Source organism: Lobosporangium transversale, assembly GCF_002105155.1.
Source record: "Lobosporangium transversale strain NRRL 3116 chromosome Unknown BCR41scaffold_38, whole genome shotgun sequence".
NCBI lineage: Eukaryota > Fungi > Mortierellomycota > Mortierellomycetes > Mortierellales > Mortierellaceae > Lobosporangium > Lobosporangium transversale.
This window is the reverse complement of record NW_019029016.1, coordinates 399,839-426,323: the sequence shown is the minus strand read 5'-3', so window position 1 is coordinate 426,323 and position 26,485 is coordinate 399,839. Positions and strand designations below refer to the sequence as shown.

General features: G+C 41.8%; 2 protein-coding genes across 2 annotated transcripts; both read right to left on the bottom strand.

Annotated features, from left to right (window-relative positions):
- Positions 1-8,332: 8,332 nt before the first annotated feature.
- BCR41DRAFT_411454 (hypothetical protein) lies at positions 8,333-9,035 on the bottom strand (the record flags this gene model as incomplete). Its single annotated transcript, XM_022029450.1, has 1 exon — positions 8,333-9,035. The coding sequence occupies exon 1, from the start codon at positions 8,825-8,827 to the stop codon at positions 8,333-8,335; it is 495 nt and encodes a 164-aa protein (XP_021878379.1). The 5' UTR covers positions 8,828-9,035.
- A 137-nt stretch (positions 9,036-9,172) lies between these two features.
- On the bottom strand, positions 9,173-10,581 carry BCR41DRAFT_373330 (hypothetical protein; the record flags this gene model as incomplete). The annotated part of the gene is made up of 5 exons (XM_022026768.1): positions 9,173-9,213; positions 9,261-9,352; positions 9,695-9,776; positions 10,164-10,354; positions 10,490-10,581. The coding sequence occupies 5 exons, from the start codon at positions 10,579-10,581 to the stop codon at positions 9,173-9,175; spliced, it is 498 nt and encodes a 165-aa protein (XP_021878378.1).
- Between the last annotated feature and the right edge of the window lie 15,904 nt (positions 10,582-26,485).

Here is a 26,485-nt window from a genome sequence, read left to right as displayed (position 1 = left end):
ATTGTCCTGCTGAAAAATTAACTTTTCAGGGTCCTGGCCATACCACTTCCACGAGCCGAGGACATAATCTTGTAGAACATCAACATATGAAGAGGAATCAACTGTGACAGGGATCCTGCAACCATCGCCTACACCATGATAAGTGATACAGCCCCACCACATAAGTTTGTTATGTGCTCCCCTTGATCTCTCTCTAACATCTCGATCTTCTAAAGTCCTGTGGCCGGGTCGCCTATATTGTGTTCTTCCTCCTAAGGACCCTAGCCTTTCAAAAAGCTTTTCGTCCGAGAACATCACTCGCTTCCAGTCATCAACAGTCCAGTCAAGGTGGTTGAGGGCAAAATTCTTCCTTTTCGCAATCTGCATTTTTGTCAGCCTAGGCTTGAATGGGCGGACATAGTTTTTCAAACCCTCTGATTTTACATAGCGTCGGGCAGTCTCTACACTGACATGCACTCCATGACTCGATCTGATGTATTCTTGAACTGCCAGAATGGATCTAAGTTTCCCCGTATCAACCTCGCGTGCAATTGCCCTCTTGGTAGCAGGGGAAACCAATGAGGGTCTGCCCATTCTGGGTTTAGGAATATTGTCCTTGACGTCCCTCCTGATCCTTATTGCCGATGGAATAGAGATACCAAGTTTCCTTGCCACTTCGCTTGTAGACTTCCCTTGTCGAAGTAAGGCCTGAGCATTGTGTACCTTTTCCATAGAAAGCGTCCTCATAATAAATACTAAACGATGTGGAATGTTAATTGTAAGTAGAGGTGTAAGAAGATATAGCTGAAGGTAACCTTGGTAGAAAAAAGAGAAGTGAAAAAGTTTTTTTTGCAATCAACATTGAAATTCAGCAGAAGTCATTCAATAGGCAGGTCAAATTGAAATTGGTTTTATTTCACAATGAAGTCATAATTGGGAATGAGACATGAAAGTAATCATGAGGTGTGGGGAACAAATGCACTACCCCAAATATACTAGCCACATGCTAGATGAGAATGAAGAAAAGGAATGAGAATGTTAAAAATTCAAAATCATTGAATGACTTTTGATGACCACTGTAGGTGAAAAAAAACGATGGTTAAAAAATTGTCCAAATGAGAGGAAAATTTCAAAGTAATGAAAAGCTATCAGAAACAAGCAGGAGCGCTAATAGGTTTTGAGCAAATAAAATATGTCTTCCAGGTTGCTCCCATCTAGGATCCAAGGGGACAAGCGCTGCTCACTTTTGAACACTTACAGTTTTCCCTTGGAAGAATGAAACACTTGGACAATATTGGAAGCCACTGTATCCCCCTAGGTACCTAATTGGCACTCAATCTAACTTATTCCACTTAAGAAATCTTTTTCAAGTTCTGCTTGGAGTATTTTATTAGAACTCAGACAAGCTTTTCCGACTTAGGGTAACTATTTATGGGCGTCTTCAACAACTTATTAGAGCTAGGACTACCTTGTAGCGGTAAAATTGTAAAAGTCTAAGTAACTTAATCAGACTTAGGTAGCGCTTAAAAGACAGGCTATCTTACCCTAATATGCACGCTGAATCAATGATTCATTCCGCTGTACATTTCTTTTGTTTCATTCCTAGAAACCGTAAATGCATATAACACTCATACATTGCTTTATAAAAGCTCCCGTCTTCTGCTCCGTCAGAGTTATGCGTTGTGACCTTGGCTTCTCCCATTTGGAAAGCTAATGACTTTCTGTTCATTGAAGTCATTGATTCAGTTTTACAGGTGCCTATTCGGTGAACATTGATCTTTATTCTTATGTGAGCCATTGTCGAGAACCTAGGCTTAGGGCAAGGCAGAATGACCTTTTCCAGACTGTATAGGTAAGGGAATAGGAAATATAGGAACAGGAACAGGGGTCAAGGAAAGCTTAGGGGCTATATTTGCAAGCGAAATTACTATAATAATTTTGTACAACATAGTATTTCACCTAATTTTCTAAAGCATTCCTTGCAGCAGGACATTAGCTAGTATAAATAGGCCCACTCTTCTATCTATAGTGCGTGCCAAAACTGATGCAATAAATTGCATTTTTCAACATTCATTCCTCATTCTCCTTCTTCCTCTTTATGATCTTCCCTGCCACCACCGTTTCTCATTCTCATTTGTCTCACCTCCATGGAGTCTCATCGTCATCGCCATCAGTGGCCTAATTAGCATTTAATTGCAATTTGCTTTCAGCATCTCATTGCATCTATTATGGCAATTAACAACTTCTTGTTTTTATTTATTCCTGTTACTTCTCCTTTCCCCTAACGATGTTCCCTCCTTTAGCCTTATATAACTCCCTCATCCTCTTCGGCATACCGCAGTATAGTTTGTGTAAGAATTCAGGAGGGATATGTGTCCATACGTCTTGGACTCTCTCCCAGAGATCCTCCATATTCTTTGCCTTGTCTGGATAATGATCCAACTGCACCTTCATGTATACCCATATGTTTTCTATTGGGTTGATGTCAGGAGAGTTTGCTGGCCATTCCATGAGAGGTATCTTAGACTTTTGGATATAGGTCATTGCTATTCTTCCGGTATGAATCCTAGCATTGTCCTGCTGAAATATAAATTTGTCCTTATCCATCAAGTAGTAATCCCTGGACTTAAAGATATAATCCTTGAGAACGTCGACGTATGTTACCGAATCCACCTTCTCTTGGAGCCAGCAGCCATCGCCTGGTCCGTAGTAAGTTATACAACCCCAGAACATCATTTTCCCTCCGCCACCTTGCCTTGTCTTTTTGATATGATGTGCTCGTAGAGTTTTATCCCATCGATGCTTGTAGTAGTACTTTCTTCCGCAGGACCCAACTCTGCTAAAGATGGTCTCATCTGAGAACATGACGTTCTTCCAGTCTTCTAGAGTCCAGTCCAAGTGATCCTTTGCAAAATTATATCGAGCATAGATTTGCTTCTTCGTCAGATCAGGCTGCTTCTGTTTTACATATGCCCCCATATCATCCTGCATAAGGAACCTCCTGATGCTCGATTTACTAACCTGCACTCCTTCCCTCAATTGAACAAGTTGTTGGCCATCTTTTAGGGTCTCCAATACACCCATGTCAAAAAATCTTGATAAAAGCTGTTTCGTTTTCTTAGTAACTTTGCAGGGTCGGCCCCCTCTCAGCACTGGAATACTTTCTTTGCCTCTTTTCCTAATCCTTTGAGCTGAGGCAACAGATATCCCTAAACTCTTTGACACTTCTCTGGAAGACTTTCCCTAATGAAGTAGAGCAGTTGCATTTTGGATAGTTGATTTGGATAATGATTTCATGTTATGATAAAGATATGGCAGATATGTAGAGTGTCGCTTGGTGTATCAGTGGTGATGGTGCTATAAAGAAAGAATAAAGAATAAGAAAGAAGTAAGGGATGGACAAACCTGACATGTACTTTTTACCAAAACTGATGCAATGAGACATGACTATACAAATGGCGATTATTCGCTAATTGCGTCATTGATGAGAACAGCGATGACAGTCTACGAAGGTGAGACAAATGAGAATGAGAAGCGGTGATGGTAGGGAAGATCATTAGAAAGGAAAAGGAGAATGAGGAATGAATGTTAAAAAATGCATCAGTTTTGGCACGCACCATAGTTCCCTAGCGCAATTCCCCTGAATAACGACACCTTTTTTGTACCCTTAGATTCCCCTAGAACACAACCTTGACTTTTGCATTGGTATCAAAGGAAGCCACGACCACACCCAGAGAACTACAATTACCATTCAATTTCACCCTCGCCATGGAACACTTGAATAACGCTCTTTCGTCCATCGATCTTCCTCTGAACATTAGCGAAGCCATAGCTACTGCTTTTAATCAGGCCCTCTCTACCAGTGCTCCTATTCGATTCGAATGGTTCGAATGGTTCGAATGACGCGAATTATTCGAATAGTTCGAGTGTCTAATGGTTCGAATGGTTCGAGTGTCGACTGGTTCGAATGGTTCGAGTGTCGACTGGTTCGAATGGTTCGAGTGTCGACTGGTTCGAATGGTTCGAATGGTTCGAGTGTCGAATGGTTCGAATGGTTCGAATAGGAGAGTGGTGGTTTGAATTGCGAAGTGGTATGAGCGATTTAGTTCATAGCCCTGGTTCAGAGTTGTATTGTAAAAAGTTTTAGTTGATTTGCTATGGTGCATTTCAGTACTAATGCAATAAATTGCACTTTTGGACATTCATTCCTCATTCTCCTTTTTCTTTCTAATGATCTTCCATGTCATCGCTGTTTCTCATTCGTATTTGTCTCACCTCCATGGACTGTCATCACCATCCTCATCAATGTCGCAATTAGCATTTAATCGCAATTTGCTTTCAATACCTTATTGCATCTGTTAAGTTAATTTTTAACTTCCTGTTCTCTTTATTTCGGTTACTTCTCTTCTGTCTTAATGATGTTTCCTCCTTTTGCCTTATATAACTCCCTCATCCTCTTTGGCATGTCACAATATAGCTGTTCCAAGAATTCAGGAGGGATTTGTGCCCATACGTCTTGAACCCGATCCCAAAGGGCCTCCATATTCTTTGGCTTGTCTGGATATTGATCCAACTTCATCTTCATATATGCCCATACTTTTTCTGTTAGGTTGATGTCAGGAGAGTTTGCTGGCCATTCCATGAGAGCTATCTTAGACTTTTTGATATAGTCCATTGCAATTTTTGCAGTATGGATCCTAGCATTGTCTTGCTGATATATGAATTTGTGCTTATCCATTGAATAGTAATCCCGGGATTTAAAAATATAATCCTTGAGGACATCGACGTAGGTTACCGAATCAACCTTTCCTGGGAGCCAACAGCCATCGCCTGGTCCGTAGTATGTGATACAACCCCAGAACATCATTTTGCCTCCACCGCCTTGCCTTGTCTTTTTGATATGATGTGCTCGTAGAGTTTTGTCTCCTCGATGTTTGTAATAGAACTTTCTTCCACAGGACCTAACCCTGCTGAATATGGTCTCATCTGAGAACATGACATTCTTCCAGTCGTCTATAGTCCAGTTCAAGTGATCCTTTGCAAAATTATATCGAGCAAGGATATGTTCCTTCTTCAGATCAGGCTGCTTCTGTTTAACATATGCCTTCATATCATCCTCCATGAGGTACCTCCAGATGCTCGTTTTAGAAACCTGCACTCCATCCCTCGATTGGACTAGTTGCTGGCCATTTTCGAGAGTCTCCAATACACCCATGTCGAAATATCTCGATAAGAGCCGTTTTGTTTCCTTGGTGACTTTGCAAGGTTGGCCCCCTTTCAACTTTGGAATATCTTCTTTACTTCTTTTCCTAATCCTTTGAACTGAGGTAACGGATATCCCAAAGCTCCTTGCCACTTCCCAGCATGACTTTCCCTGAAGAAGCTGAGCAGTTGCATTTTGGACAATTGATTTGGACAGTGACCTCATGTTTTAATAAAGATATGACAGATATGTAGAGTGTCGCCTGGTGTATCAGCGGTGATAGCGCTATAGAGAAAGAATAAAGAAAAAGTGAGAAGTAAGGGATGGACAAACCTGACATGTACTTTTTTCTGCAACTGATGCAATGAGACATGACTATACAAATTGCGATTAAATGCTAATTGCGTCATTGATGAGGATGGTGATGACAGTCCATGGAGGTGAGACAAATACGAATGAGAAACAGCGATGACATGGAAGATCATTAGAAAGAAAAAGGAGAATGAGGAATGAATGTCCAAAAGTGCAATTTATTGCATTAGTACTGAAATGCACCATACCTTTTTTCCAAGGTGTCTCAACAGAGAGATCAATCTATAGGCCTATAATAGTACAGTTATGGTGAAAAAAAAAAAAAAAAAAAAAAAAGAAAGAAACGCTAATGGATAGGATAATATGTATGTCAGGTCACTCAAATTGGTCATCAATGTTGTTAATAAAGCCACGATGTTTGGATAATTGTGATAATCAATTCGGTTATCACGTTTGGAATGAAGGACATTATTTTCGGAATTAATCTATTTGACAACCCCCCCCTTAATTATTTTCTCAATTTTTTTTCTTTGCGTGACAACCCGGGTTGCCGAATAGTAAAATATCTAATTTGACAACCCCAAGCTCACTATTATTTGACAACCCTTTTTTTATTGGCAAGATTATTATGTGAAAATCGTTTCTATTGCTATCCCTCAGCAACACGAAATCCCTCCAGCAATCTAAAAGCTTCCATCAAATAACAAACTTTTTTTTTTGGTTACGAGGTGTTGTTTTTTTATTACAACTGATTTCTAAAACAAGGGTTTGATTTTATAGAAAATGTGCCTATACGGGTAACATGCACTAAGGGGTTTTTTTTGGATATATAAGCATGCATAAATTCGGAGTGGTTATGCGACGCTTGATGGCGCATGCGTAAGACGCGGAAAGGAAAAAAAAGAGAGACAGAAGAAGCTATAACCACAGTCATGATAATGGAGTGTTGCCACCATTTTAGAAATCCAGCTGAGAAAGGCCCTCCATAAGTACAAGAGGGTGAAGACTTGTCATGTGACAGGTTGAAAAAGACAATTTTTCTTCTTTTTTTGACAACCCGGGTTGTCAAATAACAAAAAAGTGAAAATTGAAGACCTGGGTTGCCAAATAAGCCGGTGTGACTGCTAAATTAGGGGGGGTTGTCAAATAAGATTGACAACCCGGGTTGTCAAATAGATTCACCCGGATAAAACAATTAAAAACGCTGTAAAATATAATATCCTATATATTAAAACGAAAGGGTGTCTGCACGTGCCGAAATGTGACTGCCATGAAGGCAAAGTGACTGCTACAGAGAGTGGCTTTGGCCCCAATATGGCTCCCTGGGTGGAAATAAAGAGGTATCTTATTTTTAAATGAAAAGAGAAAATAAAGGGTAGTGCTCTCTTCATTGCAAATGTCGACACCAAAAAATTTTTGCTCAAAAAAATTTGACCTCTACTCTGAGTACGGTATACCATACACACTATTAAAGGTCATGTCAACAATATACGATGCGAGAGTATATACATATTATGGGCCTGAACTCTTAGCGTACTTTACCACTCTACACCTTCTTCTATCACATTCCTTGCTTTCACACACTTTACCTTCACATATCTTTCACTCTTCATTTGAAAAGAAAAAAAAAAAGATATGTTCCATACGTTCATCTGTCAGACCTTCGCCACCTGCCAAATGGGTCATCAAAGCATGGCAAGTCCGGTGAGACGGAGGTTTGAAGAGAGCTTACAAGGAGGAGAACAGGTGAAGGAATATGACTGGGCTTATAGGCCAATCGGCTCTGCCCTGCTTGCATTGCTTGAATAGGAGATGGAAAAAGGGGAAGAAAGGAAAAATGAGGTAGAAAGGTTTAAGACTGCAGCTGAACTTCGATGTAGTGCTTGCTTGACGTAGGTTGCTCTTGCAGCAAGGATGTGTTTGTCCTATTCTAAGGATAGCCAAGCTCAAGTCCTTGGTCTAACGGCACTCACTCCACCGAGTTGATCTCCAGCAGCCGTCCCGCATACCTCCACATGAACAACTGTTCGCTCTCTTTCAATCCCACAATCTCCCTCACAAAAAGAGGACAAGGGACCTACGTACCATACTGATGCATTGTCTATAATAGAGGTAGCTAAATAGCCAAGTAATGATCATAAAAGAGTGCCTCCTACACTACAAAAGTAATGCTAGAAAGCCTATCTAAAACTATGGGAATGATAATTTACATTACGTAGTTCTTCTGCGAGGAACAATCTAGTGTAACAATTAAATTCTAGCATTTTCGCTTGCATACCCGCCAATGCTAAAATGCTTATCTTTATTTTTGATATTGCATTAGGTGAGGAGAATATCGGTTTATTTCCGAAGGGACTACATATAATTCACGTTTATCCACTGTTCTCTACTTTTGCCACTATTACATTTATTTTTATCTATATATTAAAGCAGGTAGAAAAATTAGGTGACTGCGAAATTATGTGACAACTTTTGGAGCATCATAAATGAACAAAACATAAATAAGCAACAGCTTGGAGCATTCACTCATCCATGGGTAAGCAAGAATCTGTGGGTGGCAAGAGTGTGACATATCAGTCACATGTAAGTAGTAATTTCATTTATTAATTATTAGTTGTCAATTAGAGATTGTCCTTCACCCTATTTATATCAGTAGGAGGTGATCAATAAAGGGATGAACGTTTCTCATTCATTTTTCAATCCATATTATTCATATTGATCACCCATACTCCTCATTTTTTTGAATGAATTAACCTCTCATCCTATATCAAAAAAAAAAAAAAAAAAAAAAAAAAAAAAAACACACACACACATATACAAATCAACAATCGCAAAGCTTTATTTCTTTCCTTTGCGGTTGCTATTTCTACTGGGAGTAGGACGCAGATTATATTTCTTTGAACGCCCTACTTGCTTTTTCAAATCCTCCACTTGCTTGGTCAGATCTGCAATTATCTCCCCTTGCTCGCGCACCATCTTGTAAAGATTTATGATGTCTATTACCATCATGTCCACATCCTCCAAAACTTTACGGCGCTGATGATGTTGCGCACACTCTGACTCCCCATCATCATCATCACTTCGCTTTCGTACACCGAGCGAAGTCCCAACGGATAACTTGGGTGGAACAGATCCACCAATTTCCAAAGAAGGAGAACGATCACGATAACGTGGATCTCCTCTCTCTCTCCAAAGTGCATGACGATCAGCTTGAACGAAGGCCGGATCTCTATCATCATGCTCAAAACTATTTTCTCCACCACTGGTGAAAGAGTAGTGAAGTTCCACGGGAGAACTGGCAGGGGAACTATGGGAAACATTGTTGGAAGACATTCTGAAGTGTTTTTGATGGCAATATGAAGTGTGCTGAAGTTTTGTTGAAAGTGTGAGAATGGTGAAATAACGAATGGAGGAATGAAAACGAAAAAAAGCAATCAATTTATATTCTCAATCATCCATCCATTCACATTCTTTTCTTCATTCTCATTCGCCATTGAGACTCATTTCAAATGGCGTGATTTTCAGACTAAATGAACCAATGAATGATTGAGATTTTGACATGCATCAAAAAAAAAAAAAAAAAAATTCCGTGCTATCTCCATTCATTGAATCACCTGCAAAAAAAAAAAAAAAAAAAAAAAAGCATATTTATTCTCAAAAAAAAAAAAAAAAAAAAGCTTATCTTGACACTTGAATTTCACTTTTCTTTGGCAAGAAAACTACTTCAAAAAAAAAAAAAAAAAAAAAAAAAACAACACTCCTTTACGATGACTTCCAATCAAGATGAAACTTTCTACACTCTGACTGAGATTACAGCCCCAACTCAACATCCACCTGTTGCCGTTCTCAGCTTGGGACCTAGAGCCCCACAAAATGAATTAAAACAAGCTTACACAAACATCTCAACAATTTTAAATGAAAATACGACCAATTTGAGACAACAACGTTGCATTCTACTTTATCTTGAAGACTTGAATCCACAACAGATTCTTCTCTCTAATGGAAACCCTGCTACAAACAAAGACAAAAACAACCATATCACACATTTACGCCAATCTATAAAAGAACACAACGCTATCATTGAGCGACAAACAAAAATTCTTCAAGAGCTTGATGAATGCATCATAAAACCCAATACTATCTCTTCCTCCACCAAATTCTCACATCATATTACCTCTTTCTTTGAAGACGAACCAATACCTGCAAAAACTATACCCTCCAATTGTGTCCGTTTTGGCAAAGGCACCGGCTGTCTGAGCAATGCTCAAGAATTTCTTCGCGTCTTTTTTTCCGATATTTTAACGTCTGTCCCCACTCTATCTCCTGACGATGGACCAACATACGGAAAATATTTGGGTCAAGCCATCCAAGACATGAATTTACGATGTCTTTATGTTACAGAACTCGTTCATCTTATTAGAGAACGTGAAACCGAAGCCAAACACGACCTTACAAATGCACCCAAATATCCCATCACCCAATCAGATGCCGAAAAAGTATTCCTGAAACACACAGACAAAGCATCTGACGTGATTGACACATCAAAAAAGCTTCTCAACATTTTACCTCTTACAGATGAACAATGGGCTGATTTTGCACAACGCGTTCAACAAGCTAAAATAAATTCTGGTCTTGCTGAGCCTTCACCTGCGATTACGCATTATCTTACAAGCATTTTGCCACCAATTGCAATCACCCTCTTTCGCATCTGGACCCGTATAAACCACATTTACCACTCGCATAATCTTTCTGAACCAAGTCATGCCGACTGTACTTTCAGTGATTGGCACGATTTCGTCAAAATCCTTGATGGAAAACCTATCGACTATGGCCGACTTCCTTTTACTTTCAAGTCTCCATCTAATCCATCTAATTCAAAACCTCACAACTTTCAAAACCCTTATTATGCAAAACAATCCAGATGGCAACCATACAACAAACGATTCAGACCTGATCAACAACCTGCTCAATCTGACCCTCATAAACAAAACATACAAAAAACAAATCATACAAATGATAAACAAACCAAAAACAATATCAAACCAAGTTGTAACAAATGTCATTACAACAATCACACGACTGAACATTGCACTGCACCATTCTGCGTACCTTGTCAGTCATATCATTTTCCAAACAAATGTCCTAAAAAGAACAATGCTTCATCTTCATATAAAGGAAAAGAGAAGCAAATTCCATTAAATAATGCGACTGTTATTAATCAGAGCACCTATATTCCTCCTGATACTTTTATTGATATGCAAAATTCATCTCATATAGCAGACATGATTGAAGATGACGATGATGATATTCGAAATAAAACAGATTATTCTTATTCTCCTTATATGCATATCGCAAGCATACAAACAAATAATACTACACCAGAACATGATAATCGTATCATACTTCCGGTTTATTATCAGGAACAAGAATATATGGCACTGCTCGACACAGGTTGCACACATACATTTATTAATACAAATGTTATTAAAGAACATAATATACCAACAAGCTCTACTCCTGGTACAATCCAATTGGGCAAAGCTGGTATAACAACATCTCGTACTACAACTGCTGTACCTATTACAATTACATGTGCAGCACACACTTTATCTACATATATGGAAGTACTGGATCTACCTCATTATGGTTTTCAAATTGGCATTAACACTTTTTATTCATTTGGTTTTGGCATTACTGGTCTACCCAATCCTACTTCACAATTCGAAAACAATATTACTGTCATACCTGACAATAAACCTACTTTAACACCATTAGACTCAATTCCAGATAATGAACGAACACCAAAATTTCAATCAATCAAAACTAAAACTCTACAACTTATCCAACCTGCTTTAAATGCAAACTCAAACATTCCAACAAACAGTTTCTGTCCTGTTCCTGAAATGAAAGTTTACTTGTCAGTACCCCCAAACACAATTATTTTTAGAAGACAACGACCTTTTGCTCAAACAGATCAACAATTAGTTGATGAAACTGTTTCACGATGGTTACAACAAGAAATTATTACTCTTGCTCCACCAGGTACCCCACACAACAGTCCACTTACCCTTGCTGCCAAAAAAGATCTTGAGGGCAAACGCACTAAAAAACGTGTTTGTTTAGATCCACGTCTTCTTAACCAATATCTGCCAGATGACAATTCTCCTTTACCACTGGCAAATGAAGTCTTCAATAATGTTGCAGGTCATGCTGTGTATTCCACTCTTGATCTCCGAGAAGCATACCATCGATCCCCTATTAATGAAAAAGATCAACCTCTAACTACTTTTACACACCGAGGAAAACAATATATGTTCCAACGTGCACCATTTGGACTTAAACATTTGTCCAGTTTATTTCAAAGAGGCATGTCTCGTATCTTAGGCGATTTACCTTATGTCTCAATCTTTGTAGACGACGTAATCGTTTATTCAAAGACTTTACGTGAACATGCACTACACCTGACAGTTGTCATCAATAGACTCACAGATGCACGTATGATTTTAAATCCCGATAAATGTCATTTTTTCACTACACGTGTTATTCTTCTGGGGCATATCATTGATTTACATGGCAAACAAATTGATCCCATAAAATTGACAAACATCCATGAATGGGATTATCCACACACCGGCAAACAAATGCAACATTATCTTGGCTTCTTTAACTTTTTTCGCGAGTACATCCCATGCTTTAGTACACTTGCTGCTCCATTGGATGAACTTCGCACTCAGACAAAACCATATCAACTATCATCTCTACAAAAAAAATGCTTTGATTCATTTCGTGAACTATTATCACAAGCACCTATATTAATCTTTCCAGATTTTACAAAACAATTTTATGTTGCTACTGATGCATCAAACATTGGTATCGGTGCAGCATTATATCAATTACCAGAAGGACCTGATAATTCAAACAAGGTCTCTTATATATCGTTCATGGCTAGATCATTACAGCCCAGTGAACGCAATTATTCGGCCACAAAAAAAGAAATGTTAGCAATTGCTTTCGCTCTCACTAAATTTTACTACTATCTTAAAGGCCGCAAATTTACATTATATACAGATCATCGCGCTCTTACATACCTATTCACACAAAAAAAGCCATCCATTGTAATGTCTGGTTGGCAAGATACAATACTAGAATTCAATTTTGACATTATTTATCGACCTGGTATCTTAAACATTTTACCAGATCACCTCTCACGACTTTTTCCAAAAGAATTATGGTCTGAGAATTATCATACATCTACTTATAATAATGAACATACAAACACATATAACACAAAATCTGCACAATCAAACACTTTTAAAGCACAACATATTACATCTACCTATATGCATATCATACAGGATGATGATTTACGTGCAACATACACCGAAGTACCTGAGGCAAAACGTCAATCCGTACTATCGGAAGCTCATGGCCCTGGTCATATTGGCGGTCAAAGAATGGTTCGTTCCATTCATTCCTCTAATCTTACCTGGCCTCATCTTATTAATGATTGTCTCAACTTCGTCAAAAAATGCAGAGCTTGTCAAAAATACAATATTGTTCGTAAAGGCTATCACCCCATGCAAGCCATTCATGCAGAACTCCCTGGCGATCATATTGCAATCGATTTACTAGGTGAATTGCACCCATCAACACATACTGATACCCAAGGAACAACACATACATACAGATACGTTCTTGTAGTAGTAGATATCTGTACCAGATTCGTCTACCTTCGTCCTTTAATTGACAAGAATTCCATCACTGTTGCTCAAGAACTGTTCAACATATTCTGTGACATTGGTTTTCCTAAGATCCTACAATCAGACAACGGCACTGAATTTGTCAATAATGTCCTTGATTCTCTTACAAAGCAAATGCACATACAACATCGGCTTATCACACCGTATCACCCTCGTGCGAATGGCGCAGCTGAACGACAAGTGAAAATAGCCACAGACATCATTCGCAAACGCTTTGAAGACGATCCAACAAAATGGGCAAAACAAGTACCTGTAGCACAACTCATGATGAACACTCAAATAGTTGATTTACATCAATCGACACCATATTCTTTGTTCTTTGCGAGACGCTACAACGGCATAGGCAATTTTCAGGACACCGAAAGTCATCTCATCAACCATGACCAATTACTTGAACGTCTTGAATACATGACAAAGGTTGTCTTTCCAGCAGCTAGTGAACGATCTAAAGCTACACAACAAAAAATGGTCGAACGATTCAATGCTACTATCCTACAAAATATCTTTCCGGATGGAGCAGTCGTCATGGCACTTGATCCAACACGAACAAATAAGTTGAATCCGAAATATGAAGGCCCTTATACTGTCGTGCGCCAAGATCGAAATGGCACATACACACTACGTGATAATACAGGGACGATCCTTCCACGGAAATACACTACTTCTCAACTCAAACTGGTCCTGGCCGAACCAATCGATCCAAACACATATATTGTCAAAACTATCATCAAACATAGGCCACCAAACCCAAAATATAATCGAAAAGAGCACGAGTATCTTGTTCATTGGAAAGGCTATGACAATCCAAAGGATTACACCTGGGAACCGTATAGTCATTTCTATGAAACACAATGTATCCGCGATTATTGGATGCAACAAGGCAAAAATTGTCCTCATACATATGCTCGCACTACAAACAACTATTCTCTGTCTACTCAACAAGGCGTCTCAGAGAGTACAGAAGAATCATATTCATTATTACAGCCCAACAATACAAACACTACAAATATCATAAACAAACATCGGGCATCAAAGGTTGCAACTGAAACTGCAGTACCAGTGCACCATCATAAACGTCAGCCAGATCACAGAGTCTATCGGCCCTCGAAGCGAGCACGTCTGTCGAAATAGTCTGACGATCATCAGCGGCATACAAATACAATGGAGGTTTTTCTCGCCGCTTTCCTCCAAGGTGGTTTTTACTTGTTCAACGCCAAACGAGCTTTTTTTCCACCAACATCATGCCAATGAGAGCGGGCACGATGACACAGACATATTGAGGTTTATTTTTTTTTTCTCCTCCACCATTAACATCAAATAACATGAGGTTTTAGCATTTTCCTCACACAAACTTATATTGGTACAAACATACATTTGTACACATATACTTATTATCATATACATATTTCCCTATTATTATCATTTCCTTCACTGGAGAGGGGGTGATGTGACATACACTATCATGCAAAACTGATTCAATAATTCATTCCCATGTGCATTTCTTTTTTTCATTCCTCGAAACCGTATATGCATACAACACTCATACTTTGGTTTAATAAAGCTCCCGTCTTCTTCTACGTCATAGTGATGCGTTGTGACATTAGCTTGTCTCATTTGAATAGCTAATGACTTTTTTGTTCATTCAGGTCATTGAATCAGTTTCACATGTGCCCATTCGGTGGCCAAAGATCTTTATTCTTTTGTGAGCCATAACCTTACATCAATAAGTAGTATTCCAACCATGGGCATCACTGACAGCTTGGAGTCTCTTATGGATACCTATGATGAGTTTGCGGCAGAAGTCCACTGGGATCCTGTACCATTCAACCGATATTCGCTCCCATAGTTTATCACAGCTCTTAGCTCGCTCGGGATACCTAGAGAGCCGCCTATCCAATTCTGCCCACATGTGTTCAATAGGGTTGAGGTCAGGGGATTGTGCTGGCCACTCTAGAAGTGTACCTTCCTCTTCTGTCAGATGTACTGACTCCAAATACTTCCTAACAATCTTCGCCGTGTGCTTCGAGTCATTGTCGTGCTGAAAGACGATATCGCTTTTAGTTAGGCCCTAGTCATCAAGCGACATCTGTAGATCCTCCTGGAGTAGTTTGATGTAAAGTTGTGCGTCCATATTATTGTCAATCTTTGCAATGTATCCAGGTCAGTACCATGAGAAGCATGACCACACTTTAACATTACCACCCCCAAACTTGACAGTGCCTTGCACCGACCTGCGAGTGAGGCGTCCCGGATTGTCGTCCCAGATCCACTGCACGCCATCAGAGCAGATTCGGTTTATTTTCGATTCATCTGACCAAATAACCTTTTTCCAATCTTCCAGAGTCCATTCCTTATACTTTTTGATAAAATGCAAACGAGCTTTAATATGTCGTCGACGTAAAGCTGGCTTACGTACACGCCTCTTTGCTGTCAATCCTAACTCCTTGAGCCGTCGTCTAACGGTGGTCTCAGAAACAGCCGCTGGTATGAGCTGGTTGGCTCTGATGGTGGCCTCAACTGCAGACTTGAGTGTACCTCGTTTCATGTTCACCTTAAGATACTGCATGATACCTCTAGGTACTTTCCTTGGTCGACCGCCTTTATTGACTGGCATGTACTCCTTATTATGTGCATAGATCCTGGTGGCCGTCGCTATTGATATACCAACACTAGCAGCAGTTTCTCTAGTAGACATACCTCCCATCATTAACCTCCTGGCTTCGTTGACTTTCCTTTGTGGAGTGGGTCTCATATTCTGTGAAGGTATAGTTAAGAGAGAGTTAAGCAAGTGTTCATAAAGGAAAGAGAGAAAAGTCCTTTTTTTACTGGCATTAAATGACGTCCAAAGTTGTCATGGGCAACATTTTAGACCACATGTGAAACTGATTCAATGACCTGCATGAACAAAAAAGTCATTAGCTATTCAAATGAGACAAGCTAATGTCACAATGCATCACTACGACGTAGAAGAAGACGGGAGCTTTATTAAACCAAAGTATGAGTGTTGTATGCATATACGGTTTCGAGGAATGAAAAAAAGAAATGCACATGGGAATGAATTATTGAATCAGTTTTGCATGATAGTGTATGACTCCATTGACGAGTGCGCCCTATTTGAACTCCTTGAACAAGAGAGAGAAGGGGAAAAAAAAGAACAGGAAGAAAGAAGACGTAAAGAAGAGGCAATGAGAGCTGAGCTTGCAGTCAGGCTTGGCTGTGTTGTTTGCATGAACACAGGTTGTTCTTCTCAGAGCAGCTGTGTTTGTCCTACTCAAGAAGACTATAACTTAGAGCTCTCCCGGTCGCAGGAAACATTGGTCCCTTCGGCTACACCAAACTTATACCATCAAGTTGCTTCTAAGTGCATGTCCAAATAATGAAGGGTGAGCTCCATTTTGATGTTTCGATATGTAATCCTTAGCAATGCATTTTTTTTTTCAATCCTAAATTGCCATTTCTTTTGCAATGTTATCTTTAGTGACCCCATGCAGAATCGAACCGAGCCTGTGACGACTCGCAGACGAAGCATTAGCCTTGATGGCCCAGGTGAAAGCGAAAGACCTGAGCGAAGACGAAGGTGAGCTACTCTTGGTTCACATTTTATTGAATTTATAAACTACCACGTATTGCGTTTCTAATCTAACATCATTATCATTGCTCTCTAGGCTACAGTCACCCTGTCGGCCTGTGCAACGGCAGTGCAGTATATGCAGTCGCCCAGGACATAACCGAAACACATGCCCCGATAAAGAGTAAGTCCGACCTCCCCTTATTATTATTTTAGTGTAAAAAAATATTGTGATAAGTGAAAAAGTGAAAAAGCCCATATAAAATATTAATAAAAATTTGTGATTCTATATTCCAATAGTATGGATACTATCCCCACCGCTAGAAGGAGGTTCCAACAAGAATTAATCTCAGGCCCCAATATCGAGCGCCATAGACACCGCTTAGAGCAGATGGTCCGGTGCCCTTATTGCAATGCTATCATGTTCCTTGAAGAACGAGTGAAAAACACCAAGCACCGACCAGAATTTTCCTTGTGCTGCGGCAGAGGTCAAGTCAAAATCCCTCATCTGGAGGGTATTCCGCGCCGCTTTTTAGAGGTCTTTGGTGGCCAAGACGCGAGAAGCAAAGCCATTCGAAATAATGCACGGCAATACAACTGTGCTCTGTCCTTTACGTCGATGAAAGTAAACCATGCCAGGAGCCTTGCAAACAGCCAACAAGGCGTGTACACTTTCCGTATTATCGGAGGTATCGCTCACCTGATTGACCCTCTGAGCCCGTCTGAAGGTGTAGATCCTCAGTTTTTACAGATCCACAGCCATATTCATGACCCTGAAGAGCAGGCCAAAATTCGCAATGGGTACTTTGAAGGTTCTCTCGACAACAGTTTGTTAATTGAGCTACAACAGCTTCTCGAACGACATCACCCGATGGCCCGTTTACTCAAGAACATTAAAGAGCGTGTCAATGGTCAAGATACTCAGTTAAGGGTCGTCATCCGTGCTGAGTCCCAACGTGACCTAAGGAGCCAAGGACGGAGACAATATGGTCCCCCTTCGTCCTCTGAAATCGCTGTTTTGATGCCTGGTGATGATAGCCAAGTTTCAAGAAGGGATATAGTTATTGAATACAAAGGGGGCGGTTTACAGCAGATCAGCGAGACTCATCCGTCATACGACAGCCTTCACTACGTCCTCTTGCATCCGAATGGTGAGTGTGGGTGGACATACGGCAAGTATAAGAAGGAAAGCGGGTCAGAGCTAGGCTCTGAAAGGTCTCTTGGAGAAAGCGATGGTGAGGATGTTGAGGATGGCCAGATGGAACCTCATGAGAGCCGGACGAAAAAAACCCGAGAGTTCGTCAGCCAAAGGGAGTTCTATGCATATAGACTGCAAATCCGCCCAATGAGCTCAACAGATCAACGATCCTACATTTGGATGATTCCACGTTTGGCTCACCAATATATTGTCGACCAATATTACAAGTTGGAAACTTCTCGGCTCCTATATATCAGTATGAATCAAGCTAAGCTCAAAGCGGATGCATATATCGGCATAGTAGATGCAATTGACCTCAATCTCAGGCCAGAGAATATTGGAAAGCGGATTATCTTACCATCTTCCTTTGTTGGAGGCCCCAGATTTATGCAACAGTTGTTCCAAGATGCCATTGCCATGGTTCGGAAGTTTGGCAAGCCAGATCTCTTCATCACCTTCACATGTAATCCCCAGTGGCCAGAGATCCAGGAGGCTCTTTATGAAGGCCAAACAGCAGCTGATTGGCCTGACCTTTGCGTACGAGTATTTAATCTCAAAAAGAAGGCTCTAGAGGATGACCTCTTCAAGAAAGATGTCCTAGGGAAAGTTATTGCTTACAATTGGGTCGTCGAGTTCCAGAAACGTGGTTTGCCGCATCAGCATCTCCTCATAATTCTTGACGATGGAAGCAAGCCTCGGACTGCAGACGACATTGACTCTATTGTGTCTGCAGAGATCCCCGATCGACACAGTGCCCCGCTTGCGTACGAGACAGTAACTTCCCACATGGTACATGGACCATGTGGGGTCCATAATTCTAAAGCGCCATGCATGGTGGAAGGGAGCTGCAGCAAAAAGTACCCACGCTCATTTTTGGGAAATACTGCAAGAAGCGAGGATGGCTACCCGAACTATCGTCGACGTAATGATCCTGCACGCTCTTTTGTAAACTCAAAAGGCAACACTGTCGACAACACTTGGGTTGTTCCTCACAATTTATGGCTTACAACCAAATATAACGCTCATATTAACGTTGAAGTCTGTGGATCAGTGTCATCAGTCAAGTATATTTACAAATACGTGCACAAGGGTCATGATAGAGCAGCAGTTGCTGTCGTGGCTGGCAGCGGATGGAGGAAATGTTAATCTCGATGAGGTCAGCAAATACAGGGATAGCCGATATGTATCTACTTGCGAGAGCTTATGGCGTATGTATGGCTTTGCGCTCCATGGGCAATCCCATAATGTTGTTCGACTGCCTGTCCATCTGGAGGATCAGCAGCAAGTGGTCTTCGGTCCTGATGCTAACCTCGAGCAAGTCATCTCCTGTGCCCAAGACTCGCAGCTCATGGCATGGTTCAAGCTCAATAGCGCCATTGAGAAAGAAATTTCGAGGGCAGAAGCAACAAATGCAGATGATGATCAACTGTAGTCTCTCTGACCCACTGGCTCTTTGGACTCGCTTTGCAAGGGACCTGTCAGAAGACTTCCTTCATATATGTAAAGGACTCCAGGGAGAAGCAACTGCTACTGCGAAGGGTATCGCAGAGGAACAAGCTAAGAGCTCGGCACTCTACGATCTGAATGAAGTGCTGAAGGAGCTTGGGTCCTGCCTGGCTAACTTTCCAGAGATGCCTCAAGGAATAGAAAATGCCCTACAGGAGGAAGATCAAGTTGATGACACGCAGAAGCAATGGGAATTTGAACAAGAGGCTCTCAATAACGTGATACACTTGAACTTGGACCAGAGGATAGCCTTTGAACACATCATTAAGGCAGCCAAGGGTGAGGTTCATGAGAGACTTTTTTTCATTGATGGCCCAGGAGGAACAGGCAAATCCTTTTTATACAACACGCTCATTGGTTGTCTCACTGGCCGACATAAGCGAAGTGTGATTGCTGTCACATCATCAGGAATTGCCTCTCTTATTCTCCATAACGGCCATACAGCCCATTCTACGTTCAAGATACCGATCCCTGTTGACTGTCGCTCCATCTGCTATCTTGGTATGCGGCAAGATGCTGCCGTAAGAATACGTAATGCTGATGTCGTCTTCTGGGATGAGGCTCCTTTGCAGCATAAGCATTGTTTTGAGGCTGTAGACAGGCTGCTTCGAGACATTATGGAACAGGATACTCCGTTCGGTGGTAAAGTGTTTGTATTTGGAGGCGACTTCAGACAGGTACTTCCGGTTGTCATCCGTGGGACACAGGCTCAGATTGAGGATGCTTCATTGAAAAGATCTTATATTTGGCCTTCGGTGACGACACTCAGACTGAGCAAGAATATGCGAGTTAACAGCCATCCTGAGAACCAAGCGTTTGTCGAATGGCTACTCCGTATTGGTGAAGGGACAGAGCCGACCGTTAGTTTTGGCCCTCATGTCGACTATATCAGGATACCTGACAACTTGGTCCTTGACGCCCCAGCTGTAAATAAGGATCACAGTCACGAAAAGCTACTAATTAGGCAGATATTTCCAGACATCGAAACTGCTGGACTCCGGCCTGAAATACTCATTGAGCGCGCTATATTGAGCCCTCTCAATGAAGATGTAGACAGGCTAAACCAATTGGCTACCACTATGCTCTGTAGTACTCAGCAATCAGTCAGTTATATTGGTCAAGATAGCCTACAAGACCCTGAAGCAACAGCTCCGGTCCATTATCCTGTAGAATATCTAAACAAGCTTAGTCCACCAGGCTTGCCTCCATTCAAACTGGAGTTGAAAGTCGGTCAACCTGTCATCCTTCTTCGCAACTTGAATCCAAAGCGCGGACTATGTAATGGCACCCGCATGATTGTGCGTGCGTTGGGCACAAGAATGATCCAGACTGAGATTATCAATGGGCAATATCGAGGGGAGCGTGTTTTCATTCCTCGCATACCGCTTACAACGATTGATGACCGCTCTTCGCCAGTTATGTTCAGCAGACGCCAATTTCCAGTCAAGCCAGCCTTCGCCATGACTATCAATAAGTCACAAGGACAGACACTTAAACATGTCGGTGTTTATCTTCCTCAAGATGTCTTCAGTCATGGCCATCTCTACGTTGCTTTATCACGGTGTACTGACCCAAACAATCTTAAGGTGCTGGTCGGGAATGGGAAGGTACAAGCCAAGCCTGGGATATACACCAGAAACATTGTCTTCAAGGGCGCATTGTAGTCACAATATCTTGGTTTTCAGACATCCTGCTGCTTCTTCATCTCCAAGTCATTCACGTCAACTTTCAGCTCATCTCCATTGTTATCCAATCTGACGTTATTTTGTAGCACTTATTTGTATTTTACTTGCATTTATATTTTGTATTTTATTTTGCATTTATATTTTGTATTTTATTTTGTTTTTGTATTTTATTTTGTACGATAAAGATAACTTACTATGTTGTAAGCATTAAATTTTATTACGAGGCAAGAGCAGGCCGTGGCGAAGCCACGGTCTCCGGCTCGTGTTTTCTAAAATCTGAGCAGAATTAAGCCTTTCCTTATAATTGAGGAAAGATGCGGACTTTTTTTTAGTAGTATTTTGGGTTCCCAAAAGAAGCGCTACATTTCTTTATTTGTAAATTTATGAATGCTGATTGCATTGTGATATTGGGAGCTTGAGAAGACTTGAAGATGTCCTGGCGCTCCCGCAGTAATTTCATCAATAATCTAGACACTTCCCATAGTAACTTTGCCCACTAGGCACCCGAGTTTCAAAGACCTAAATCTAGCTTTTCCGCTTTTTACTTAAAAATATTTTTTCTGCCTTTAGGAAGGCGCGTTTCTGACTATGATATAGACCCGAGGGTTTCAGCGCAGGTGAGTTGAGGAAAGAGACTTTACTATAGATATTCTCGATCCTTTGCAGTTCCTGAAGAGCGAAGTCTCTGCCTCGTGGTATGAAAACACTATGCCTTTTATTTTTTTTTTTTTTTTGAGCCCTAAACTTAGTCCATTAAATCTGCTTATTACTCTTCTACTGGTTAAAGGGATTATCACAGCGGGAGCCGACCTATAATGTGTCACTTCTTTTCTTTATTAATTCGCTGAAAATCCATAGTCACTAAATAAAAATAAACAATTTTTTTTTTTTTTTTTTTTTTTTGCTACAAAACTATGGTGCCACAAAGATTGATCAGCATCTTCTTTTCTTTCGCCCTTCCGAACACATCCACTGGCATACTTTAGAAGTTCCACTAATGAGTGATATTGATATTGAAAACAACGATGACCGCAACATCGATAGTTCCATTAACATCCATGACCTCCTGGTTCCTGAACCCCAGGCATATAACTTTATTCCAAACAAAGCCATCCTCGAACTTTTCCCAAATTTTGGCAGAAAAGATTTCTTTGTCCCTGATCCAGAGAAAAAAGATCAGTATGAGGACCTTCGGGACACATTACAAACAACCATCGGCTCTTACCCCAAAAACAAGCTTCAGAAGTATTCTGCACCACCTATTACCGACCTACCATGGCCTGACAGTGCCAAGTTACGGCAGCAGTTCGACTCTGATCTGGCGTCCATTCAATCCAAGCTGGCTATCCATACGCGCCCCTTGGACAAGTATGTCTTGGATGCCATGCAAGACGACAGTCGCTCCGACGAGTCCACGCTATCAGCCATTGAGGGAGTTTCCGATCTCATCGAGCATATCAAGCAGATTAGCCATTACATCCACGACCTCCGAGTGCAGAACCTTGAGAGAGCTCATGGTCTACAGCTGCTTACCAGGAAAAGCAATGCCAAGACACCGGCTGTGGACTCCCAATCCCTTTTGGAGAAAAAGAAGCTTCTGTTATCCATCAAACGAAACCTGTATTCCAACAGCACAGCACGCGGTTCGAACAGGAACAGGCATGATCGAAACAATAATTTCCCTAGAAATAGCGCTCAGAGCAGCTATTCTAATCAAGGTCAGAGCAATCAGTCGCAGAGCCAGACTGATAGCAACAACAACATCAGTGGCGGTAACCGGCATTTTTACAATGCCCGAGGCAACTCCAACAGGGGTCGCGAACGGGGTCGCGGCCGAGGGCATCAACAAACGACCGACCACCAATAGGAGGCAGGATTCACTTATTCCAGCAAGCATGGGCGATGATCACAGACGAGCAATGGGTCCGGGACATAATAGCCAAAGGATTCAGGATCCCATTCAAGTCGCCACCTCCACTCTCATCCAGCCCAAGCAAGTCCCACAAGCTATCAGTGAAGGAAACAGAGTCCATAGAGAAAGAGATAGTGAGTCTTTTGGCCAAAAAAGCAATAGAAACAGTATCTTCCCCTACAGGCTTTTACAGTCGGATATTTACCATCCCCAAAAAGACAGGCGATCTTCGTCCTGTATTGAATCTCAAACCAATGAACCAATGTATACCGGACAGACATTTTAAGATGGAAAGTATCAAAAATGTCTGCTCCATGATGAACAAAAACGATTTTATGACGAGCATAGATCTATCAGACGCATTCATGCATGTTCTGGTACATCCTTCGTCGAGGAAATATCTTCAGTTCGAATGGCAGGGACACCATTACCAGTTCCGAGTCCTTCCATTCGGGCTCTCTCTGTCCCCCCTTATATTTACGAAGATGTTGCGCCCTGTCCTCAGGTGGGCAAGACGCCAGGGAATCCGAATGGCGGCTTACATAGACGATCTTCTAATTATAGCTCCCAGCAGAGAACGAGCCATACAATACACCCAGCGCGTCCTATCAAAGCTTCAATCATTAGGCTTCTTAGTGAAAGAAGAAAAGTCAACGCTAGAACCAACGCAAGTCATAGAGCATCTGGGCTTTACCATCAACAGCAGAAACATGACACTCTCGATCCCTCAACACAAAATCAGAGACATTCGCAGGGAAGCGCGCAAAATAAGGAACAATGGCGTTTGCAGCTTAAGAAGTTTATCCGCCTTCATCGGGAAAGCAATGGCAATGACAGCAGCCGTATTTCCAGCTCGACTGATGTGCCAGCGCCTTCTCCAGATAAAGAACGACGCCCTTCGACAAGGCCACAAATGGACCGACACGATCACAGTGACAGAGTCGGCAAAGGACAACCTCACATGGTGGATAGACAACCTCCAGCATTGGAACGGACAAACATGGCTCACGGAGAGGACAGAAGTCGACGTTTACACAGATGCCTCGGACACAGGGTGGGGTATCGTCGTAGACGATTCGACCTATGCAGGGCGATGGACAGCCTCACAGTCTCACGAGCACATCAACGTCAAAGAACTGCGGACAGTTCTATTTGCGACAAAGCTTCCCCAACTGCAGGGCAAGACAGTGAACATAATTTGCGACAACATGACCACACTGGCACACATCCAACGGTTCGGAGGGACTCGCTCAGCTCCATTGATGGAAATAGCGGACACCATTTGGAAGCATTGCCTAGCAACAGGGACACGACTCAAGACAACATATGTCCCATCATCATTCAACCCAGCGGATGCACCATCACGCAGGATGCAATCGCAGTTGGAATGGAGCATTCATCAGGACTTCTTCGATTATCTACAGAAGATCTGGGGCCCGCATCAGACGGATCTGTTTGCATCATCAATCAACAACAAAACAGAGAGGTTCATGTCATGGAAGCCAGACCCCTTAGCGATCAACTTCGATGCACTACGGCACCCATGGAGCAATCTGGGGAATTTGTACATCTGCGCGCCATGGAACCTGATCCCTCAGGCCCTTCAGAAGCTGAGGCTAGAGAAGCTACAAGCGACGATCGTAGCTCCGAACTGGCCCAGCGCCCTATGGTATCCAACTCTTCAAGCGATGGCGACTTGTGCCCCCAGAGAGATCCCACGCAAGTATGTCCTCCCAGCTCCAGGACAAGATCAAAACGTTCTAGCAAAGAATCCGCACTGGACACTGCAAGCATGGCGCGTAAACGGCGCTATTACACAGACCTAGGTTTAGACAGCGAAGCAGCGGAGACTATACTAGATAACCCTCAGACACAGCGACGGCACAAAAAATACGCTCCAGCGCAACAAGTGTTCATCGATTGGGCCAGGCAAAATGACAGGGATCCATTCACCCCCAATCCGATCCTTTTAGTTAACTATCTCAATCATCAGATGCGCAACCGTCCATGGTCTCCCGCCACCACTCTGCAGAAACGCTCAGCCATTTTAGCTCTATTTTCAGACAAATCAGCGTTTGACAAGAGCCATGTGTATAAGGACTTCATTACAGCCATCAAGGCCAAACACATTCGACCTAGCAACGCATTGAGCATCAATCTCAACCCAGCTCTTGATTATATTCGATCCCTTCCTTCTAACGAGGAAATGTCATTCCTTCAGCTCACGAGAAAGCTTTGTTGGCTTCTAGGCGTTTGTGGGTTCCTTCGTCCAGACGACATTCGATGTATAGACCTGACCAAGACTACATGGACCACAAGCCAACTCATGCTCTTCATTCCTATTCCCAAAGAGAAACGACTTGGGAACCGCATCGAGAAGACAGTTTGTATTCGTTCCAACAGTGATCCGAAACTGTGCCCTGTGAATACATTTGCTGCGTATTTGCAAAGATTAACAGATCATCCACTGGAGGTACCACATCCGAAGGATGACAGTCTGACAATTCAACCTCTCATCCGACATTCCAAATATTTGAATCGAGCAGTATCAGCAGAAACCATTTCCAATCACATGGACTCGATCTCAACTAAGATCCCAGAAGTGGAAAAGGCTTCCCGACGTATCAAGCCACGCGCACTCGGCTCTACAGCTGCAGCTACAGCAGGGGTATCGATTGACGACATCATCGCTCATGGTAATTGGTCTTCTCCGGAAACTTTCCAATATTTCTACCGCATGGCTAGTCAGACAAGAACGAATTTTACTGAGATCACCCTGGGACAAAACTCTGGATGCACATTATAGGTCGGCTCCCGCTGTGATAATTACACAGCGTTCTCGAATAATATGAAGAGAAAAGCATATTATCCGAGGGAGCCGACCTATAATGTTCCACCCTCCTCTCCCTAAGCTAGTCTGGTCCGGAGCTCAAGTCGAAGATGCTGATCAATCTTTGTGGCACCATAGTTTTGTAGCAAAAAAAAAAAAAAAAAAATTGTTTATTTTTATTTAGTGACTATGGATTTTCGGCGAATTAATAAAGAAAAGAAGTGACACATTATAGGTCGGCTCCCTCGGATAATATGCTTTTCTCTTCATATTATTCGAGAACGCTGTGTAATAAACAAACATGCATGGCAGTATAAACATTTTGATATTTTAGTTTTCTTCCAATGCAGCGTTTGGGCTGTCGTCTTTGAGGCTGTTGTATTTGAGGCGGTCATTTCTAACCATCTCTAAAGACAGCCTTGCGCCCTTGAGTAAATTGTTGTATGCGCCGTTGCCACAGAGCAAAGGAAGGAACTGGATAGGGCAACTTTACTAAGAGAAGGGCTACCTTCGGAAAAGAAGGCACATATAC